At 38.5% G+C, this 20,987-nt stretch overlaps 1 protein-coding gene across 2 annotated transcripts; it reads left to right on the top strand.

Annotated features, from left to right (window-relative positions):
* Window positions 1-941: 941 nt before the first annotated feature.
* LMNB1 (lamin B1) lies at window positions 942-18,049 on the top strand (the record flags this gene model as incomplete). Of its 2 annotated transcripts, XM_080638647.1 has the most annotated exons (11): window positions 942-1,294; window positions 5,717-5,873; window positions 6,709-6,834; window positions 7,892-8,062; window positions 9,161-9,286; window positions 12,777-12,997; window positions 13,981-14,206; window positions 15,013-15,117; window positions 15,493-15,612; window positions 16,330-16,443; window positions 17,757-18,049. In XM_080638647.1, 11 exons carry the CDS (start codon window positions 942-944, stop codon window positions 17,796-17,798), a joined length of 1,761 nt encoding a protein of 586 aa, XP_080494773.1. In that variant the 3' UTR covers window positions 17,799-18,049. The 2 variants fall into 2 exon arrangements, with proteins under 2 accessions (XP_080494773.1, XP_080494772.1); XM_080638646.1 differs by lacking the exon at window positions 17,757-18,049 and having other exon boundaries at window positions 16,330-17,047.
* Window positions 18,050-20,987: the final 2,938 nt, after the last annotated feature.

The raw sequence follows: 20,987 nt of genomic DNA, 5'->3' as shown, positions 1-20,987 counted from the left end.
TATGAATGTGGCTTTTTCACTCCTTGCTGTTGCAGCACCAGATGATTCGTGGTTTTCCTGAAAAATTGTTCAACTTCTAATTAAGGACACAACAACTCACTCACAATAAACCCTTAGGAGACAGACTGACATCAGATAAAGACTATTAAAATACTGACACTGAAACCTGGGTTGAGCATTTCGAATACTGCAACAAGAGTATTAATCTGAGGCAGCTCAGATCCGAGCACCCAGGCACTTGCAGGACCGGGAGTTTTCAAATTACAGCGTGCAGCCTACAGACGAGGAAGAGTAAATGTGAGCTAGGAAACGTTTGGCGCAGTAAAGTCGTTTTTCTCATAGGCAGTCTTTTTCACCGAACGAGAACATCTGCCCCTGACCGAGCAGGGGAGGTCGGCGAGGCTGGCGGGGAGGTGAGCGAGATCAGGGATGCAGGCCCTGGAGGCAAGGGGAGCCCGCCTCGCTCTGCGGGGCGGCGGAGGGCTGCCCGGGCCGCACAGACCCGCCGGGGCCCGACTCCCTTTGTCCCGAGCTGGGGAGGGGCAACAAAGGAAGGGGCTGTCGCGCTCGGGCCGCCTCAGCACCACAGCGGGGTGGGCGGGGCCCTCCTCGCGCGCCGGCTGACAGTTGCAGGCGGTGGCGAGTTTTGAATTGAGTCTCCAGCCGTCGGCGGGGCGCGGCGCGCGGCCCGCCTCGGATCGCTATTGGTCTGTGGCCAGTCACGTGGGCATGGGGCTGGGCGACAGCCGGCCATATTGGACCTCGGCGCGGAGCACGGCAGTTCCGAGGGAATAGCGTTCGTGTTTTGCGGGAGGTGGCGGTGATTGGGTTGCTGCTCGCTAGCCTTCCGACCCTGACCTGCCGGTGTTGGCGTGCTTCTGTCATTGCTGTGGCGCCTCTCGCCCGGTCTCCCGTCTTCCCGCTCCTCTCGCCTCTCCGCTATGGCGTCCGTCGCACCGCTGGGGTCGCGGAGCCGGAGCTCTGCGGCCGCCTTGCAGTTGAGCCCCACGCACCAATTACGGCTGCAGCAGAAGGAGGAGCTGCGGCAGCTGAACGACCGTCTGGCCGTCTACATCGACAAGGTGCGGAGCCTGGAGACGGAGAACAGCTCCCTGCAGCTGCAGGTCACGGAGCGGGAGGAGGTGCGCGGCCGCGAGGTCGCTACCCTCAAGGCGGTCTACGAGACCGAGTTGGCCGACGCCCGCCAGACGCTGGACGACACGGCTCGGGAGCGGGCTAGGCTGCAGATCGAGCTGAGCAAGCTCCGCGCCGATTATGAGCAGCTTCTGGGCAGGTGAGAGAGGTGGAGGAGAGATGGGGGAGCCGGCAGCCGCGCTGAGCGGTGCCCGCCGTAGTGGCCGTTACCGCCCGCCCGTCCCGGCTTTGAATGAATGAGCGAGCGGCAGCGCTGCCCTGCTCCGCCCCGGCGGGAAGCGATGGTCCGGCCCCCGGAGCGCCGCCCCGCGCCTGTCGGGCTCGCTGCGGCTGTAAGGATGATGGTGCCTGTCGCCTGGCTGCCAGAAAGCCGCCGGCTGTCTGCCCCGCTACGGAGAGCAAGCTCTCCGCTTGAACCGGTGTTGGCGGCACCCTCGGAACTTCGCCCGAGTTCATCCTCGCGTAACTGAGATTGGAGGAAGCTGGGATTTGAGTCAGGGTGACCCTTCACCACCATCCTCCGTACAGACAGATGACCCTGTCTGTTAGGTTTAAGCTGCTTCAGGATGAAAAATGCAGAGTGATGACAGTTTGTGTAGTGGTTGTCTTGGGTCTAGGCTTTCTAAATGTCCTTTCTGAAAGATGCTAATGTCATAATAATAAAAAAAAATAGATAACAAGTAGGATTTTTCTTACAATAAAATGTAACTATAACTATAAATTTATTTCACTGGATATTTAAATGTAAGGAAAGGTAAATTTGTTACCAGATATTCTGAGGATTGCAAGCTTTGGAACAATACCAAGATTTGTACTCTTGCAATGAACTGATTTATGCTACTAGATGTTGCTTCTTACACATTTGACTTGATTCAGTTGTTGATTTGCTTCCTTGCTTGTGTTTACCTTAAATTTGACTTCTGTGACTACTGTAGCTTTCCATTAGCAAAAAAAGACTTTTCTGTTTGGGTTTTTTTTGTTAGTGAAGCCCACTTGCCATTTGACCTCAGTCTTGAGATCACGAAGGTTGTCAAAGGATTGATGTTGGGGAAAAAAAAAAGAGCAGACTTGTTAATCTTCCTTTATCATTGTATAACTTGTTAATTTTGATTTTCAGTTAAACACACTTTCAGCCATCATTTTTCATAATGGAAAAAGGTATGTGTGAACCAGCACGATGATGCTTTCATATGTCTGCAGACAGCTCCAATATAAACTTGGGCTCTTCTTATTTGAAAAGAAAACCCCAACGAAACTATGAGTTTCTAATTAGTGAGTCTAGTTGTTCTTGTGGTTACTTCTTGGTGCCCCATAAAGGTCCTACATCAAAGAGATTATTGACAGTTACAGGGAGTGTTTATGGTAAACGTAATTGTGGCAAGGAACTAGTTTTATGCATTTTTAATGTTGAAGAGATTATTTTGCTGGCTGTTTTGCTTTGTATCTTCAATTGGTCTTCCTTCAATACTCTTAAATGAATTTCTTCAGTGGGATTAGGCAGTGAAAGAAACATCAGTAGTAGTATGAGCGTATGGCTTGAATTACTGTGCAAGTGTGAGGCATTTTGCAGCTGGTACCCTGAGCAACTACTCACAACAATGTTATCTTAATACAAGCAAAGTTGTAACAGCTATTGCAGGGCTTCCTGTGGTGCATATTTGGTGTGCTGTAAGAGCTGGAGGAACTGTTTTGAGGAAGCAGACTTGAAATGTTTCAAAGCATGTATTCGTTATTGTAGGTGTTTTTAAGAAAGTGAAGATTGCTGGCAAGGGATCTGCTGAACTTTAATCTGAAACCTGACACTCTTCTAATGTGCATTGTTAGAGAGCACCCAGAGAAATAAAGAGGAGACTGATGTTCTCTCTGGTAAAAATTACTAGGTGTAAGGGTGATGTGTATGTTGTATACATTTAATGTCTGGTTTTTGTAATTCACAGAGGTGTTTCTGATCTTGTTTCACTTCTTTCCCATATTCCTTTAGGGTTGGGATGACACTGCTGAGTTGAGTTTTCATCTGGCTTTCAGCGTTTGAAGTGTTGAGCTCCAGTTTCTGTTTCTGAGAATGAGACAGCTCATCCAAACACATAGTTAAACAAATCATAACACTAACAGCTAATAGTGCTTAATTTTAATCCCTCTTCCCCTCTCTCCTTCTGTGACTTCACTTACATTAAATTGTAGGATGGCTTCACAGTCATCTTGTTGCAAACAAGCCAGAAGGGTACTTTGGTCTGATGAAATTTGTAATACCAAATTTAGTGCTGTATATTACAAGCAGTGTATTGGGTTTTAATCATATTGTTGTTGTTTGCCCATATCACACATCTTTTTCTGTCCTGCCCCAATTGCAAGAGCTCTTTCTCAGCTGTCTACCAGTTTGTAATTGGTAGAGGTATTTGCATTTAAAAAAAAAAAGTAACTTTACTTGGGGAGTCTTCCTGTTTTGAAGTCCAAGATAAGCTGGTTAATTTGGGGTGGTGTGTGGAACAGCACACTGTAGCCTGTGTGTGTGCGACTTTCTGATTTTAGGATCCAGCTTGGTTTCAGCATGAAGTCTTATGAGAAAGCCTGTTTGAAGCAGTGTCTCCATGTTTTGAATAAAGGTTTATCCAGGAGTGATCAGATAACAAAGGCCTGATGTGGGCCTTCATACCTCCCTAATAGGTAATGGAGATTTTATTACAGATGTACCATAGTAAGACACATTTCTTTCCCTCTTTTTTTGTCCTCTGCTGCACAGCTTCCTTGCATGGTAAAGTTCCTACAGGCCTGGGTGGGAGGTGAGAGACATGGCAGAGATCTTCAGTGAATAATTCTGAGAGCTGGAACTAGGAGTCCACATGATCAAAACCTTAAATTCTGCGCTTTTGCCCTATCTATGTGCTCTGAACTGTTGGGTCTAAGCAGGGGTACGTAAAAAGCTATGGAGGGACTGGATAGTGTTGAGCAGCAGAAATTAAAAATGTAGTTGAGGATAGAAGAGTATTTGTGTGTGTCTAGACCCTTGCAGTGTTACCCGTTTAGTTAAGCGTGGTGTTTACTCATCAGGAGCCTGATTAGCTGGAGCTGAGTCTGTTATGTAAAGTCTGCCATCTTCTGGCTGTAGTGGTGAAATGTTACTTTTATGTCTACAGGTGGTTTTTTGCAAGTCTCTCTTGAGGATGATGTTAATTACATATGTTGCATGTATCTTTTAAATTTGAGAATCTGCCCTTTTAAAATTGCGTGTTTATTTTTAGTATTAGTCTCATTTCACTGAGAAGCATTCCTATTGTTTCTTATAGGCAATAGAGTGATTAAAAATAGTGAATGTATTAATGCTTTGACAGTTTTGAATCTTGTTCTTAAGAATCTTTTTCCAATTTTCAGTCTCCTCAGTTTAGTGTTGTGAATTCTGGGTGTGTTGTTTTTTTACTTCTGCAAAAAGTGTAAAAACTGAAGAATGTGCTAGCTGTGGTCTTACTGAGCCTGAATCTGTCCTTTCCAGTAAAATCAATTATTGATTATAAACATCTAGAACTGATGTATGCTCCTGCCCTTAGTAGGGAAATGTGATTATCGCAGAGAGAAAAAGAATCAACTTCCAAGGTGGAAGAACTTGTGTTGCACATTTAAACATATGGCTTGTGCCATATAAAGGTCAACAGTATTTTGCTTACCGAGTATTATTTTCCTTTTCCCCATTTTTGATAGTAGCCTGTCATAGAATTATTTGTGAATAATTAATTAATTTAGGCTGAAGAGCGTGGTTTTGTGTTGCTTTGCTTTTCTCACTTGACTAATTTGTTTGCATGTGCTGTTTTAGGGAATAAACCTCTAGCCACTGACTGATTATGTAGGAATGAAAAATAATTTTGAAGTATTTTGAAAATCTTGTGTCTTTGCTTTTGTAAAGGAGGACACCTGTACCTCTGCACCAGTGCAGTTTCAGTGGTTCAGCATACTGTTGTATAGGCAGGATTTGGGTGTCTTTCCTCAGAGCTGTGTAACTTTGCTACTATGCATGAGTAGAAAGCAATTTTCAGTGATACAGCTTCTGCTTATGAAAGATTTACTTATAGACAGGGAACATAAAATCTTCATTGAGAAGTTGGTCTGTTAATTAGGAATGGGCTATTTGCACAAATTCTTGAGTGGAGAAAAAGCTATGAAGTTAATTTACTTCTTTCCACCCTATGGAAAGAGCCTTCTGATGGGAGAGCTTATTTCTTCCTACTAAGATACTGTTGAAGGTAGGCTGTTTTAGTGGTGGCTAGCTAAAGAGAAAACAAGAGAAGCCTTTAATGAACAGTTTCCCCTTTCTCTGTATGTGTCTCAGACTTGTTTGACACTCTTGAGTTTCCGCTATATTTAGATTTCTACAGCCCAAGTGAAATGCTAAACTATTGCTTGTCAGATGAGAAAGAAGAAAGGAGTTTATTTTAATTAGGTAAATTAAGCCAAGAAAAAATGTTTTTGTTGTGTGTCTCAATAAGATTCAGATTGCACCTTGTTTTATTACTTAGTAGTCTACTTTGGGGCAATTCTAGACTTTCTTACCACTTTCTGTGATTTGTTGCAGCTACGAAAAAAAAGAAACAGACCTCAATGGAGCTCAAATAAAAATCAGAGAGCTTGAAGCAGCCCTCAATTCTAAGGAAGCTGCACTGGCCACAGCACTTGGTGATAAGAGAAGTCTGGAGGAAGAAAATGATGATTTAAGAGATCAAATTGTACAGGTGAGAGGAAATATGTAACTACCAAGCTTCTTTCAGCAAATGAGGTACTTGTGAATATAAAAATCTATAGTGAGAGCTGACATTTTGGCAAAATGCAGCCCTGTAGTCAAAAAATGGATGCCAGCCTTCCATCTAGTCACAACTAGAACAAACCGGTTTACTGTCAACATTGGAAGCAGTAGTGAGTAGGTGTCTGTGTCCAGTACTGTTCAGCTTATTAACAAAATAAATGGTGGAATAAACTGCTTTTAAAATTTTGACTCTGAAATTGCAAGGGATGTTACTTGTGATGGAAAAAAAAAACAGGTCAAGAGTCAAAATAAACTTGGCAAATTGCAGAACTGTTTTGGGGGAGAGACTGACTTGACAATGCAGATACAAAAAACTGACAAATAAGTTTGTGATTTTCTCTGCCCTCCTTTTGGTTCTGCTTGTGATTCCCAATGTTCTGAGCATCTAATAAAACAAAGAGGGGGAAGTCTTGTGCAAATTTTGTTAACCTTTGACACAAAAAAATTGATCTTAAGTAACACTACCTCAAGAAGATGAGTTGAGCAGACTAGGAAACTGGTATTTACCATGTAGAAAACCTGAAGTTTTGTATGGAAATTTGCTAAGTAGCATTGTAATGCTACTTATCAATGTGAAATACCTAGAATTCACTTGTACAAGTGATTGCAAGGGTGGAAAAGACATTAGTGGTCTAAATACTGGATTTGGTTGTCACGTTCAACCATAACGTGGTTAGGTATACTGCTAGGTAGCTGAGGTCATTGTGTTATGTGAGTTCTGCTACGTAATCATTGTTGTGTTGATTCTTCTATTTTTCTTAAAGCTTGAAGCTTCTTCAGCTGCTGTCAAGGAACAGCTTGCAAATGAAACCTTACAGAAGGTTGATCTTGAAAACCGTTGTCAGAGTCTCATTGAGGACTTGGAATTCCGTAAAAATATGTATGAGGAGGTAAATGCTTTAGTCTCAAGAATTCACATCTTTAAAGGAAAGAAGACAACTGGGGGGATCATTCTTACAATAGTAAAATAGTTTAAGTTGGGAGGTCTGAACTCTAACTCGGAGCAGGGTTTGCCTCTATTCTAGCTGGAAGATTTCCGGCTATTTTTTTCGGAGCCTTTATAATAAAATAGCTTCATATGTCATGTTTCATATTAAGTTCTGCCCATGATGCACATCATCTCATAGCAACGAGAAAGTAGGTTAATTTTCTTGCATAATCCCTTTATGAGAAATAAAGTGAAGAGGGATTATTATAGCAGATGCTATTTTTATATGTTATATTTGTTATTTGTATGTATATTTTATGTGTTATTTATTATAGCAGATGTTATTTTTTGCTGGTTTTTAATTTTGAAACTTCCTAGTCGGATGCTTTTGAATAATGGAAACAGAAGTTGATGAATTTGTCTTCTAGAGCTTCTTGACTCCCTTTCACTTGCAGTTATCGAAGGCTTTCCAGAAGGAACCTCAGAGCAGTAACAAATGTACTTAGCCACATGGTCTTTTGTTCTGTATGTGGTTTTGCGATTTTCCTTGCAAGGTGCATCTTCAACTTTGTTCATGGTGTTGGAATCCTTTTTTCCAGAGACCACAGGCAAGCATACAAATAAATGAGGAAAATGCTGATTAGTGAAAGTAACTGTTTAATTTCACATTAATTTTGTACAGGCATAGAAGAGACCTGAAGAAAAGGAGGATGTCTTTCTAAAATCTAACTGTATTGAGATGTATTTGGTGAAAATACAGACAACTCTTAGGAATGTGACTTTACATGCTGATGGTATCCTAGCTCTTATTTCAATTATTGGATATTGCAAAATAAAGTACCTTGGCAGATCAGAGTGGACAAATGGCTCTGTGTTGCTACGGAAAGTTTCAATGTGAAGCAAACTAATGCTGATCCACAAGGCTAGCTGAAATCTATATCACTATCCACTCAGCAGATAGTCGTCTAAAATTTGTTTTGTCTCATATTCAATGAATGTAATTTTTCTGTTTTTCTTAGGAAATCAACGAAACAAAAAGGAAACATGAGACTCGCTTAGTTGAGGTTGATTCTGGGCGTCAAATTGAATATGAGCATAAACTGGCCCAAGCCCTTAGTGAAATAAGAATGGAGCATGATGCACAAGTGAAGCTGTACAAAGAAGAGCTTGAACAGACTTACTATGCCAAAGTGAGAACATGTTTTCATGCAGTTGTCTGATGTAATTTTTTGTTTTATTTGATGAAAAGATATGCATTTCAGACGAGTTTATTATGGAGTTTGGTTTAAAATTACCATGCATTTGAATGTGAACTTGCATTTTCTGGTATCATTTGAGTAAGAAGCCCTGTGTGAAGGCAAATTGTGCGGAAAAGGTGCTTGGTACTGGTATTGCTGTGAATTCAAAGAAAATTTGTGTTGTTACATATCAACTGTAATGTAATAAAACTTGATGATCAATAAGATGTCCTATATTTTTTTTATGAAACTTATTTCATAAAAGGGCTTGCTGAGAAGACAGCATTCTGAGTCCTCTGACCCTGTACATAATGTGTGGAAGCTTTACCACACCCAGTGATACCTGCTTTCACTCTTCTAGAGAGGAAGCATACTCAAGCCGAGTTGTGCTTCGTAATTTCCTTCCTCTAATACGGTTCAGCATTTTCTGTCAGGAGGGATCCTGATGTCTCAACTGAAACTGGTTTCTGTGGCTATACTTGTTGCAGTTTGTATGTTTTAGAGCAAGGTGGGATGTTACAGCAGAAAAGTTGATACAAGCTGAATTTATTATCATAGTTCTCTGTCTTTCTAGTTCTACAGTCAACAGAGTGCGGATGCTTGTCTTCGGGGCTTACATCTGACTTGGAAAATCTTACGTAAAATAGAGCCAAAAAGTTTTTCAATTTATATTTTAGTCTAACAGTCCTTTCATAATAGAAGCTTTCTTGTTCCCTCTCTTCAGTATGATGGTATTACTATGAAGCAGTAGTGACTTACAGCACTGGAATTGTAATCTGAAGGCACATTACCAATTTGCTTAGGTTGTCTGAAACTTTAAATACTCAGAGGATTGTGATTTCAGGTAGGGCAGTCCAGCATGGTAATTGAGCCATCATACTTAAACTCTTAAAAAAAAAAAAAAATAAAAATATATATATATATATATGTTTCATTGTGTTGAAATTGTAGAGAGGAACTTTGTGGCTTAGTGTTTCATGTGGTTTTTAGTGACTCATTCTTGTAATAAAAGTTACTTTGAAACTGATGTTTTAACTTGCTCTGTTGCAGCTTGAGAATGCTAAACTGTCCTCTGAAATGAGCAGTTCTGCAACCAATTTGATAAGAGAAGAACTGAATGAAAGTCACATACGAATTGATACTCTGACTTCCCATCTCACCAGCCTTCAGAAAGAGGTAACAAGCTGTTTGTGACTCTTCAGTCTTATTTATTACAGATATCGATTCCTATATTAAAGGACTTTCCCTTAACTTTTAAGTATGTTCAGCATCATGATTTTCATTTGTCTTCTACTGTTCTGTACTTCTTCAAATTTCTTAATGCCTCCTTTTAACAAAGCTGATTTTTTGTGTGCAATATTCTGCTACAGAATGAGTACTTGAAAGGCAGTACTGTTAAGTGACTTTTGCAATGGGTGTGACAATTTTAGACAATAGCTCTATGTTCAAAGCTGTTGACATTCCATGTAATTTAGTTCTTCTCTATAGTAATTTGGGCAGTCTAGCACAGGATTCCACAAAGCAACATTCAAAGCTTGAGCTGGAATTTGCAGTCTCTCTCTGTTTATCTCTTTTCATCCTATATTCAGTTTGCATCTAGAAGTCTTACAAAAAAACAAAGTGACCTTACTGATTCTTGAAAGGGGTTAAAAACTTACAAAATGAGCAATTATGATGGTCTGTTTTGAGACTACAGCAGTGGGAGCACAGGAGCTGGAAGTCCTTAGAAATAGGATGCTATAAGTACTTCAAGCATAGCTATTGTTTAAGCAGGAGCTGCAACAGGATGTAAAGTTAGGCAAGATCTTAATGGTGGATGATGAGATGAAGGTATAACCTTTAGTTACCTTAGGTAATTATAATATTAAAAACCACATCTCTAGGAGGAGATTTCATATGTAAATATAAGACCAGCTTGGTATAATGACCTGGGTAAAAATCAAGACATGCGTGTTTTACATTTTGCTATGTAAAATGTGGGTAACTAACTGATCGCTTAGTTTTATGTGGTTCCTTCCTTGTTAGAATTTTGTATAAAAGGATTTTGTATAAAAAATACCTGTTTCTTAGAAGGTATACTGATTGCACAGAATTTGTAGTAGGGGTGAATATCTCAACTCAGTGTATTGACTGGCTTTTGCACACTGGGTAAAAGAACCCTGCTTTAGGGGCAACAGTTTTGATACCCCAGATGGCACTTTCATAAAGCCTGCCCAGATTGTTGTGCCATCCCAATAGCAGAGGAATGGATTGGACAGGACTCCAGTGCACACCAACCAGCTGATTGGGGCTCTGCTGACTCCCCTCTGGTGTCAGGGCAGTAACCATCTCAAAAGTGCAATGCCCAAGAGATATTTGTATCAAAGATGAAAGGGGGAGAACTTAGATTGGCGAGTACTACTTTTGTGTTTTCTTAATTTTTGTCCACAGAAGGTTAAAGTTTTTTTCTCATGTAGATGTTTGGTACCAGGGGAAAAAAAGTGCACCATTGCTGATAAATTCAGAGCTGAGTGGGAGAATGAGGTATTGGTTCTTATGGATCATTACCAGGAGTAAGGTGAAATGAGACTGAAAATGCATCAAATAACTATACTTGAGTATTTATAGAGCAGAGTCTTGAGCAGAAACTAATTAGAGTTAGTCAGATCACAGAGCATATAGATCACACCCAAAGAAGTATGATGCAACCTATGATGACAAACTGTATGTTCAGTACTAGGTTATTTGATGGGAGTAACATCATGTGTACTGCAGTGGATTTCTCATTTTCATTTTAGATTTTCACAGAATGACTTAGATTGGAAAAGACCTGTAAGAACAAGTCTGACCATTAAGTGTTAGGAGTTGGTTCTGCCAATGGGGTTCTGTAATTTACTAGTCAGTTGAGACTGCAACAAAACATTTATTTTCTTGAAAAGTATAAGATATTAGTAATATTTAGCTTTGATTCTTTCTGTGATAAGGTTTGAATTGTATTACTCCTGTACAGTAGACTCTTTTAGGTCTTCAAAGTTCTGTGTATTTAAAGTGAAGAATATAAATTCAGGAGGTATTATTTCATAATTATCAAAATAACTTGGCGGATACAAGTATGAGTCTTCCAAGTTTTCCCATTATATAGGCAAGTTAGTCTGTGCAAAAGATAGGCGATGAATGCACATGAGGTTACACAAGAGTTGGATTGAGACTTTTGGCTATTTCTATCTTATTTCTGCTTTTAGATTACCATCACCTTTCTTTTGGGGGTTCAGTAACAGGCATTTCTGATGTTGGTGGGTTTTTTAGTTTCTTAGTTTAATAATTACCTGTGTTCTGTTGCTTATTTGTGACTGACAGCTAGGTTCAGAAAACTTGCTACTGAATTTGCAGAGGTGTTGGTTGTTAACTTCAGGACTACCAAAACCAACTTCTGCCAAGTTTGTCTGTAGTTGTCCACCAAAAACCGTTTTGTTGCTGTGAGTTTGTTTTTGTGTACTTTTTTTTGGTGTGTTTTGTTGTGACTTTTTGGTTGGTGTGCTTTTGTCTGTGTGTGTCTTGTTGTGTTTTTTTTGTTGTGTGGTGGTGGTTTGGTTTTTTGTGGTCTTTTTTTTCTTTTTTTCTTTTTTTTTTTTTGGTATTTGCAGGGCTAGTGTTGTCAGCCAGTAAAGGTTTCTTTTCCATTTGCTGGCTTTAACTTTAGCTTTGTTCTCTTGGAAGAAGACAACTCAATTAGCAGATCTGAGTTATGAGCACTGAACTCTGTAGTAGTTTTCACTGGGATCTTCCATGTGACACTCAAGACCTTTTTTTAAATTTCTTATCTGACTCTAACATTGACAACCAGTTACACTGGGCCTGTGTGTCAGACTTTGAGTGCAGGTTTTCGTTGTCCATATATAGAGTTATAAAGCTTTAATAGCTGTGATTTCCTATGGAGAGTGCCTGCACAGCAAACCCAGTGACTTAACCAGACAGCATGGTTCCTTTGATAGTATTTAAGATTTTTTTTCAATTAAGACAGAATAAAGCATGTTTTTAAGAAACCTTAAAAATGTCATCATTTGGCCTTTCTTTGATAAGCATTCTATTTTGTATGTATGATATTAAGTTCTACTGACTTGATGTAGTTTTTAAAATCTCATTCTTCATGGAACAGTTAGGACTGTACTTTCAGCAAGCCTTGAAGGCTTTCAGGCAGACAGGCTTTCACTGGCAACGATCCCTATTCCTTTAGAGAAGCTTCCTCCCAGAATTTGGAATTGGAAGCAGTAAACTGAAGAAGGAAATAGACATCTGAAAGGTAAAGAGCAATTACTTACGGCAGGGTCTGAAGTACAGTGAGCTGTGCTTTGATTCTGTAACCTGTCCAGCACATTTCAAAATGGTTTGACTCTTCAGCTCAATTTTGCTCAACTTGAAGAAATTCATTCATAGTAACGTATCTTCAGATCTCAGGAAAATGGAGCATGTGGTTGTTTTTCAAAGTGTTTTGTAAGTTTGACTGGAACTTAGGTGTTGTTTATTAGATAAGGTGGAGAACTTGAATTTGAAAATATGTGAGTTTGAATTCAGAAATGGGGAAGGGTGCTTAACCTAATGTTTTATGTTCATGTTACCTGAATAGCAGACTGCATGGAGGTTTGGGAGGGCTTTCCTTTGTATCACTGATGTTTTCGATGTATTCTAGTCTAGAGCATGGCAAGATAGAGTGCAAGAGCTTGAGGACAGCTTGGCCAAGGAACGGGAAAACTGTCACAAATTACTGTCTGAGAAAGAGAGAGAAATGGCCGAGTTAAGAAGTAAGGTGCAGGAGCAGCTGAACGACTATGAACAACTTCTGGATGTTAAACTGGCACTTGATATGGAGATCAGTGCATACCGGAAATTGCTTGAGGGTGAAGAGGAGAGGTATGAAAGAATGTAGCAACAAATGCGGTATATGTGCTTTCATTACTTGTTCCATTCTCTGTTAAAAGGTAGTTCTTACTGGTAGTGTATTTATTAGGTGCTTTACTATAGTTTTCAAGGCACTGTTTGTTTTTGCACCATCCTTCTGATACTTCTAAGTAAGTCTCCATGAGACCAGGCTGCTTGAGTACTGGACCAATAGCTCTCAGGGGAACAAATACCATTCTTTTATTAATTTTTTTTTTTATTAAGCACTGAGGATATAATGAATTATCATTTTTATGAATTATCATTTTTAGGTCTGTTTGGTGCCATGGTTAATATTATTTTTCAGAGTTAATTACAGGTCTACTTAGTTGTTGGCCAAATCTGTTTAAGTATAGAATAATTTTAGTAAAGTTTTAATAGCTGTTTGATTGCCCAGCTTATCAGCTAGTTACATTTTCCACATCTGACCCCAGTGTTCAGCCACACTGAAAATTTTCACCTGATAAGTCACAGCTGTCACTTTAAAGTATTTTGATCGTTTTCTGAATGGCATCCTACTGATCCAGGCTGATTTCCCTCAAGTGTGGGGATGAAACAGAAAAAGGTTTTGCCACTGGGTTTTTGCATAAATTTTCTACTATGGCTTAAGACCCCCTAAGGGTGTTTTCTGAACTTGTTCTATCTACCCAGGAATGCAGTCTTTTAACAGATGGATAGAGGTGCCTTTATGATCTTAATGTAGTAGGTCTTCAGAATTCTATGCTCCAAAAGTATTAATAAGCTGTTTGACAACATGTCATTCAATTCTCCAAAAAGTACCCAAGGCTTCACTTTTTCATGTAACAAACTTTGTTTACCATGTTCCTGTAGCCTTTTGCTCTGTAATTCTGTGGAAAGAAGAGAAGAAAGGGAAGTTTATAAAATGAAAAAAAAAAAAAGCAGGAAAAAGTAAAACCAAAGTGTGATGTATGCATATTTCTTCCTTTCTTCAATAGATTGCAACTTTCTGCAAGCCCATCGTCCCGAGTGACCGTTTCACGTGCTTCATCAAGCCGTAGTGTGCGTACAACCAGAGGGAAGAGGAAGAGGATAGATGTGGAGGAATCTGAAGCCAGCAGTAGCGTTAGCATTTCCCACTCAGCTTCTGCCACTGGAAATGTCTCTATTGAGGAGATAGACATTGATGGAAAGTTCATCCGCTTGAAGAACAACTCCAGACAGGTTTGAAGATGCACACATATATAATGGGCTGATCAGAGATAGAAGGCATCCTTGGCACCCTTTCAGCTTTTAGGCTTTGTGTGGACCGTTGGAGCTAAAGCATGCTGTATAAGAGAAGGCACTAAAACTAGTGTCACAAAATAGGCTTTCATACAGTATTGCTGATTGACAATGACTCCTTCCTACTGAATTTTAATGCTTTCCATAGCACCTACCAAGTGTTACATCATTCTTCAGAGTTCTGCCTTGCAAGTGATCTGCCTGTAAAGTATTACAGGTAACATTATCACTGATAGGAAATAGTGCAAGCAGACATTAGGTTGCCTTTTAAGAACTTTCTCTGCCTTAAAAAGCCCCAGAAGAAATACATACTGTGATTAACTGCCTGTGCCCCTTGTACTTGCATATAGCTTCTCTAAATTACAGTGTTCCTTCTTCCTTAGCTACATCCACACATTTAAGACTGACGGGCATATTTTGTTTTCTAAGAAGCTTGGTTTCATTCTATACTTAAAGTATTATGTATTTGTAAGGGGATTTTAATATTTATATATTTTTCTGGACCAAGCAGTAACAAAACTGATGTAAATTATAAATATATAAGGTGTTCATGTAACATCAGAACTGAACAGCAAGTTGCATTAAGCTTTAAGAAGACAAACTTAACATTATTCTAATTGGCATGTTGAAGATCAAATGAGAAGTTTTTATTGAAAATTTTATTTGCCTCATGGCCTTATGTAAGAAACCCTACATGTGTAACAGAAAATGACTGCTGATGGAAATCTTTTTCTCCTTTTTATTAGGATCAACCTATGGGAGGTTGGGAGCTGATCCGAAAAATAGGAGACACTTCTGCTATTTACAGATATACCTCAAGATATGTACTAAAGGCAGGCCAAACTGTTACAGTAAGTTGTCGAGCTTCAGCTGTTCAGTTGAAATGGACTTCAGGCCAAATCGTTTATGTCAGTATGATGCAAGGTTTTCAGTTTTGTATTTTCTGTGTACATGTTCAGAAAATAATCACCTGAATTTGTATTGGGCATTACTTGTATCCCTCACTGGGAAAAAGCTGGGCAGAGCTACATTTTTCAGAAACTTACTTCCTATATGAAGTAATCATTTTGACCATAAAGAGGTGCACTTCCATATTTTATTTTATTTTTTTTTTATAACTGGAGGAGATTCACTAGTGTCACTTAAATAGACTACATTAATTGTTAAATAACATGGAAAATGTATAAGACTAGTAAATAATGCTCAAGTGTGACTTCTTTTAACAGATCTGGGCTGCAAATGCTGGAGTAACTGCTAGCCCTCCCACTGACCTCATCTGGAAGAACCAGAATTCTTGGGGCACTGGTGAAGATGTGAAAGTTGTACTGAAAAATTCTCAGGGAGAGGTAAAGTACTTAAGCTGTGTTTAAACTTGTCTTTGTGTGGTGCCATCCTTTATAAAGATGAAGGACATTATTAGGACTTTATGCAAGGATGCACATGAGTGTTTGCTAAAGTTTTCTCCTTTTGCTTTCCATCCAAGTATCCCTGTCTTTACTGCAATTTAGGAATGCAGTCTACTGAAGTGTGTGATATTTTTCCCTTGTATTCGGTATAAGTAGTAGAACGACTTGTTCAGACACTGACTTCATACCAGGCATTAGCAGTGCCTTGGAATATGCTTTGAAAAGAAAAGGTTTTGGTAAACTCTGTAGTGCTTTGTCTCTTAAATTAGTTTTCCTTAAAACTGTATTTATGGGTGTGGGGAATACTACAGTGAAACTCACTTTATTCACTGAGGCATTAATTCTGGTGAGAGTTAAAACTTTGGGTAGGGCAGTTACTATGACATCTTGCAATTAAAATAAACTATTTAAATACATTTAAAAAAGCCCCAAATTTTGACAGAACTTTGCGTGTTGTGTTAGACTTTTGAATCAGTAAGGTATTTAAAACTAAGGTGTTATAAATGCTGTTTATGCACAGCAGTACATAAAAAGTATATAGACAAAATCAGTACAAGAAGCTTTCCCAACAGCTGGAATTCCCATTGCTCAAAATATAAGTAGATTAGCACCAAATATTTAGAAGAATCAAGTCTTCAAAATAAAACTCTGTTGCAGGAGGTTGCTCAGCGAAGCACTGTCTTTAAAACAACTGTACATGAAGAGGAAGAGGAGGAAGCTGAGGAAGAAGCAGCTGAAGCTATGGAGAAGCAAGGCCTTTATTACCAGCAGGTATGTTATTTTAGATTAACAAGGTTATGCATCTGTTTTTTTCAACCTAAAGTCATGAATTTTCTGGAAAATATCATACCTGTTAAGGTGTGGATGTTCTTTCATTTTGGATTTGTTTTATCAGTAATTTGATGAAAGCATGAAGCTGTGTTACTAAAACCAGTATAAAAATACTACTTCACACATTCCCTTGATGAGTAAGTGGATTTTTCTTAGAGCTTTTAAAGCTTAAATATTTCAGGATCTTTTTTTTTTTTTTTTTTTTTCCCCTCTGTTCCTGATAAACTTCCCCAGGGCAGTTGTTTTGGTAAAGTTTGGCTTAAGCAGGAACACCTAAATTTACCTAAAGTTTTGAGAACTGAAATATCTCATTTTCTGTGATAGAGGAAATGAGATATTGAAGACACTATCAGAAAAAAATGTCTCTTGCATCCTGAAGAAATGCAGTGGTGAGTGGAAAGGTGTGGAATTGCAGTGACCACAAAATATTCTAGTAAGGGAAAATACCGAAGCACAACATACTTTATTGTTCATATTCTGAGTTTTATCCATTATCTTACTATTTTGACTAGTTCTTCTAAAGAGGAAAAAAAGGAATGTAACAAGCATAAGTTCCTGTAATGCAATGTTCAGGTTTTCTGCTTTGCTTAAAACTTGGCCACATTTCAGTTAGTACATATCTTAAAGTCAGTTAGAAAAGATAATATATAACAGTAATTAAGTGTGCATATGTAGACAGATGAACATTGGAGAGAGTTGGCTGTGTTGGAAATCGTATTTTTTGACAGTTGTAGGTTTTGGCCTATAACTGAATCATAACTTTTAATAAAGTCAGGTTTATTATTGCTGTTATGCAAAAGTACTGAAGTGCATCATTCTGTTTTTCTGGTTTCTGGGATCGTGTAGTTCAGCTAAAGTGTGTGTCTTAGTAGCTATACTTATAAAAATGTTATAGAGAGATTAGATTTCTTTAGATTAAAACTCACAAGGTACTTGTATGGGTTCCCTGCAGTTTTCACCATCTGTCTAAACTCACTGATGCTTCTTGACTTCAGATTCAAATAAAATAATTTAAGCTGTGTTTTTTCTGGTACATGTCGTCTTGTTACCTCTCAGAGGAAAAGATATTTATCATGCTTTTACCTGCAGGGTGCAGCAGATGTAGAATTTTGCATACTGACTCTTGCTTACACTGTGCCAAGCTAATAATTTCATAGATTAAGAATGGAATGTATATTGTTTTGAGTTGCTTGATTTTCTGCTGCTGGATTTTTTTTGTTTTTTTCAAAGATGACTCTTTCTATTCATAACAGGCAAGCTCGAAGGCATCTAACAGAAGCTGTGTGATCATGTAAACTTCCAGTCAGCCAGGTTCCTCAAATTACGGTAAACATTATCTGCAGAACAGAGCCTGCTCATAAGCACAACATATTTTTGTATTTTCTGTATGTGAAGTTTTACGCTGCAAGTCTGATGGCCTTAATTTCCTTTGTCAATGAAAAGGAAGTTTTGTAAAATAAATACCTGTAACTTTCTCACAGGATGTGAATTGTTGACTCTGAACAATGTACTGTTTGAAAAGTGAAGTCCCTGTCACCCAGATTTGTATGCCAGTCCTTTTTTCTTGAAATCTTACTGGAATAGAAATATTCCACTGTTTTGGGGATCGATTTTTCTTAGATTATACCACTGTAGACTAGTCAGTTGCTGTTGACCTCTTTATAGTTAGGTGCTGTTGGGGAAGGGGATACTATGATACTATGAATCCTTTTATACTAGAGACTTTTTTTCCCTACAATGCAATCAAGGCTATAAAACTTTTTCTACAGAAAAGAACAGCTTTGTTTTAACAAACAAAAAAACCCAAACTCAAACAAAAAAAAAAGAAACAACACAAAACAAATGAAAGTGAATGCAAGAAAACATAAACAAAAAAACATAGCCCAGGTGATCATGAATGCACTCAGAGGATGAAGGATGCAGTGAAACTCCTTATAGGTACTCTTTTTCCTTTATTTAGATTTTATTCTGGAAGAGGGTTTGTGTTGAATGTGTTAGATGTGTTGTTAAGATATTGTAACCAGTTTCTCCAACTATTTTTTTAGCAAGCAGAGAACCTTTTTCATATGGGTTGTCCTGCTTATAATTTGTATGAACAAAAGTAAGGCTTTTAGGGGTCTAGTCTACATTTGTATGGAAACCCATTTCAACTTTGTCAATGTAGAAAGTTTTTCTGTCTTTCCTGCATTAATCTGTTGTCTGAAAAAGTTTAAATAAAGTATTTCTGTTTAAATTGTCAAGTAAAGCTTGGGAGTTTTGTTCTTCCTAGAACTGAGCTGAAAGTTGAATAAGGCTTGAATACTTAGCACAGACAGGCTTTGAAGCTGGTTAGAACATCCATGTAAATATAACATCGGCAATTAATGTTATTTTTTGTTTTTTTTTTTTTTCCCCTGAATAATGGGTAACAACTTCATGTTTGGAAAACTCCTTATTCAAGCTCTGTTGAGTAACTGTTTCTGCATTGTCTTTGCTTGTCTTAATTCTTACTGGACTGACTTTTACCTCATATGAGTACCAAGCTGACCAGTTTAAGCATAACACAGTAGCATAAATAAAAATTTAGAAATACTGTAAATATTTATCATTATCTTAGTCTGGAAGTATTTTTAAATGCATGGCCAGAATTTTAAAAGTTGACTTGAGCTTTTTCCTTGTATTAGTATCATGATGATTTTAAGATTTTTTTCAGTTTTTTTAGCATGTCTTTCATCTTGGACAGGTTCCTTTTTCTGGTGAATTATGTGGTGGCATTTAAACCTTGTGCCAGCAGAAGGTGAGGGGAGAATGGCCAAGTGTTATGCAGACGGATAAGGGGAACTACTTCTTTTGGACAGTACGGCTGGTTTAAACAACTGCATTAAACCCCAGTTTAGTATTTGGTTTAATTTCCTGTTTATATTTGAATATTTACATAGTATAAACATTTTCATGTCTTTTAAGCATCACTCTGTACCTGTAATATTCTGAATACTCTTCAGTTTGATCTCTAGGAATAATGGTTTTCTGTCTATTGAAGGCTTAGATTATCTGTTGGCGTATACCATATAAATGAACACTATGTTGCAGGAAATGGTTAATGAGTACCTAATTCTTAATTCATAGTAGGAATCTGCCAGTGTAATCAAGCATTTTTGGTTACAGCTTTTGTAGAATCTACTTGTCACCAGGGTGGTGAACAGTGCTGTAACTCCTACCGGAATGTGTAGTTAGAAGCTGCTACTTGAAACTGATTTTCTCCATAATGAGAGTTTTTACATGAGTCTCGTGAATAGTCAGCTAAATCGGCACTCTTCTGATGGATGAAAGTAGGAGAAATCATGATTTTAGAAAAACATTATCATTGCTGTTGCAAGTTTTTCTGTAAACTAGAAATAAAGAGGGCTGGGAAACACTTGACCCTTCTGAGGTGGGTGTGCGCGTATGTGTTCACGGTAACCTTTGGAGTGAAACATTCTACCATCAGGTGGCGAGCTTGCTATTCAAATATAAAAGAAAAAACTGGCACCAGCCCAGAACTTCCTATACTTCCCTGCAAGTTCCATAGTAACTTTCAAAAGTTACTGGTTTTTTAAACATAACAGTTTCTGTTATCTACCTCTTCCCACCCTGAAGTCCAGAAGTGCATTCTGATTACTGCAAGGCAGAGTAGGCCTTTCATTGCTGTGCTGAAACAACAGTGTCAAGCTTGTAGCTTGTAGAGGGATATGTACTATGAAGCAAATGCAATACTTTTTTTTTTTTTTTTTTCTTTTTCCTTCTCTGTCACACATTGTCTGTGAGCTCTTTTTCCTGTCGGTTTGGAACTGCATTCAAAATACACCACCTTGGCTGCTGTGGTTCTTGGCATAATTACACCCATTTAGGTGAGAGAAGTCACACTAATGGATTTGGTAAAGGTATCTAACCACTGAAAAATGAGCTACTTGGCTGTATGCAATGCTATGTGTAATTTGTTCATGTTTTCTGGAGTTGTTAGAAATGAGTCAGAGAAGCAAACAATATTCTAGCTAGCTCTATCAATGTGTTCAGCTTGTGATTAAAATTTTGGTAGGTCTTTTTATTACCGGCTGTTAAAGTAATACGTAAAGATTATTTTTAGGTACATGCATTCCTTTGTAGAGTTGGCAATGTATATGGATGATCATTATCTAACAATGATGTTACACAGTTGACAAGAGATACAAATTGTATCACACTGGCAGGTGAAAACTGTTCAGTAACTTCCACTTGAAGCTGGAAAAGCACTTTACCAGAAATGTATCTGCTCAGATACTTTTATTTCATGAAAAACAGAAAACAAGTGGTTTGACTTGCACAGTACTAGTATGATGGAACACTCCTGAGACAAGGAGTGCATTTGTGTTTCTTAGGAAGTTTGATTTTCTGGGTCTGTTCATAGCAAAAGCAGCAAATCTGTGAAGTCCATGTTTTGTTTATAGTGGACAAGTTTATTAATAATCCCCAGTATAATCAATCTAGCT

Source organism: Psittacula echo (genome assembly GCF_963264785.1).
Source record: "Psittacula echo genome assembly, chromosome: Z".
NCBI classification, from domain to species: Eukaryota; Metazoa; Chordata; class Aves; order Psittaciformes; family Psittacidae; genus Psittacula; species Psittacula echo.
Note: the sequence above shows the minus strand (reverse complement) of the source record. Positions and strands in the feature narration are given on the sequence as shown.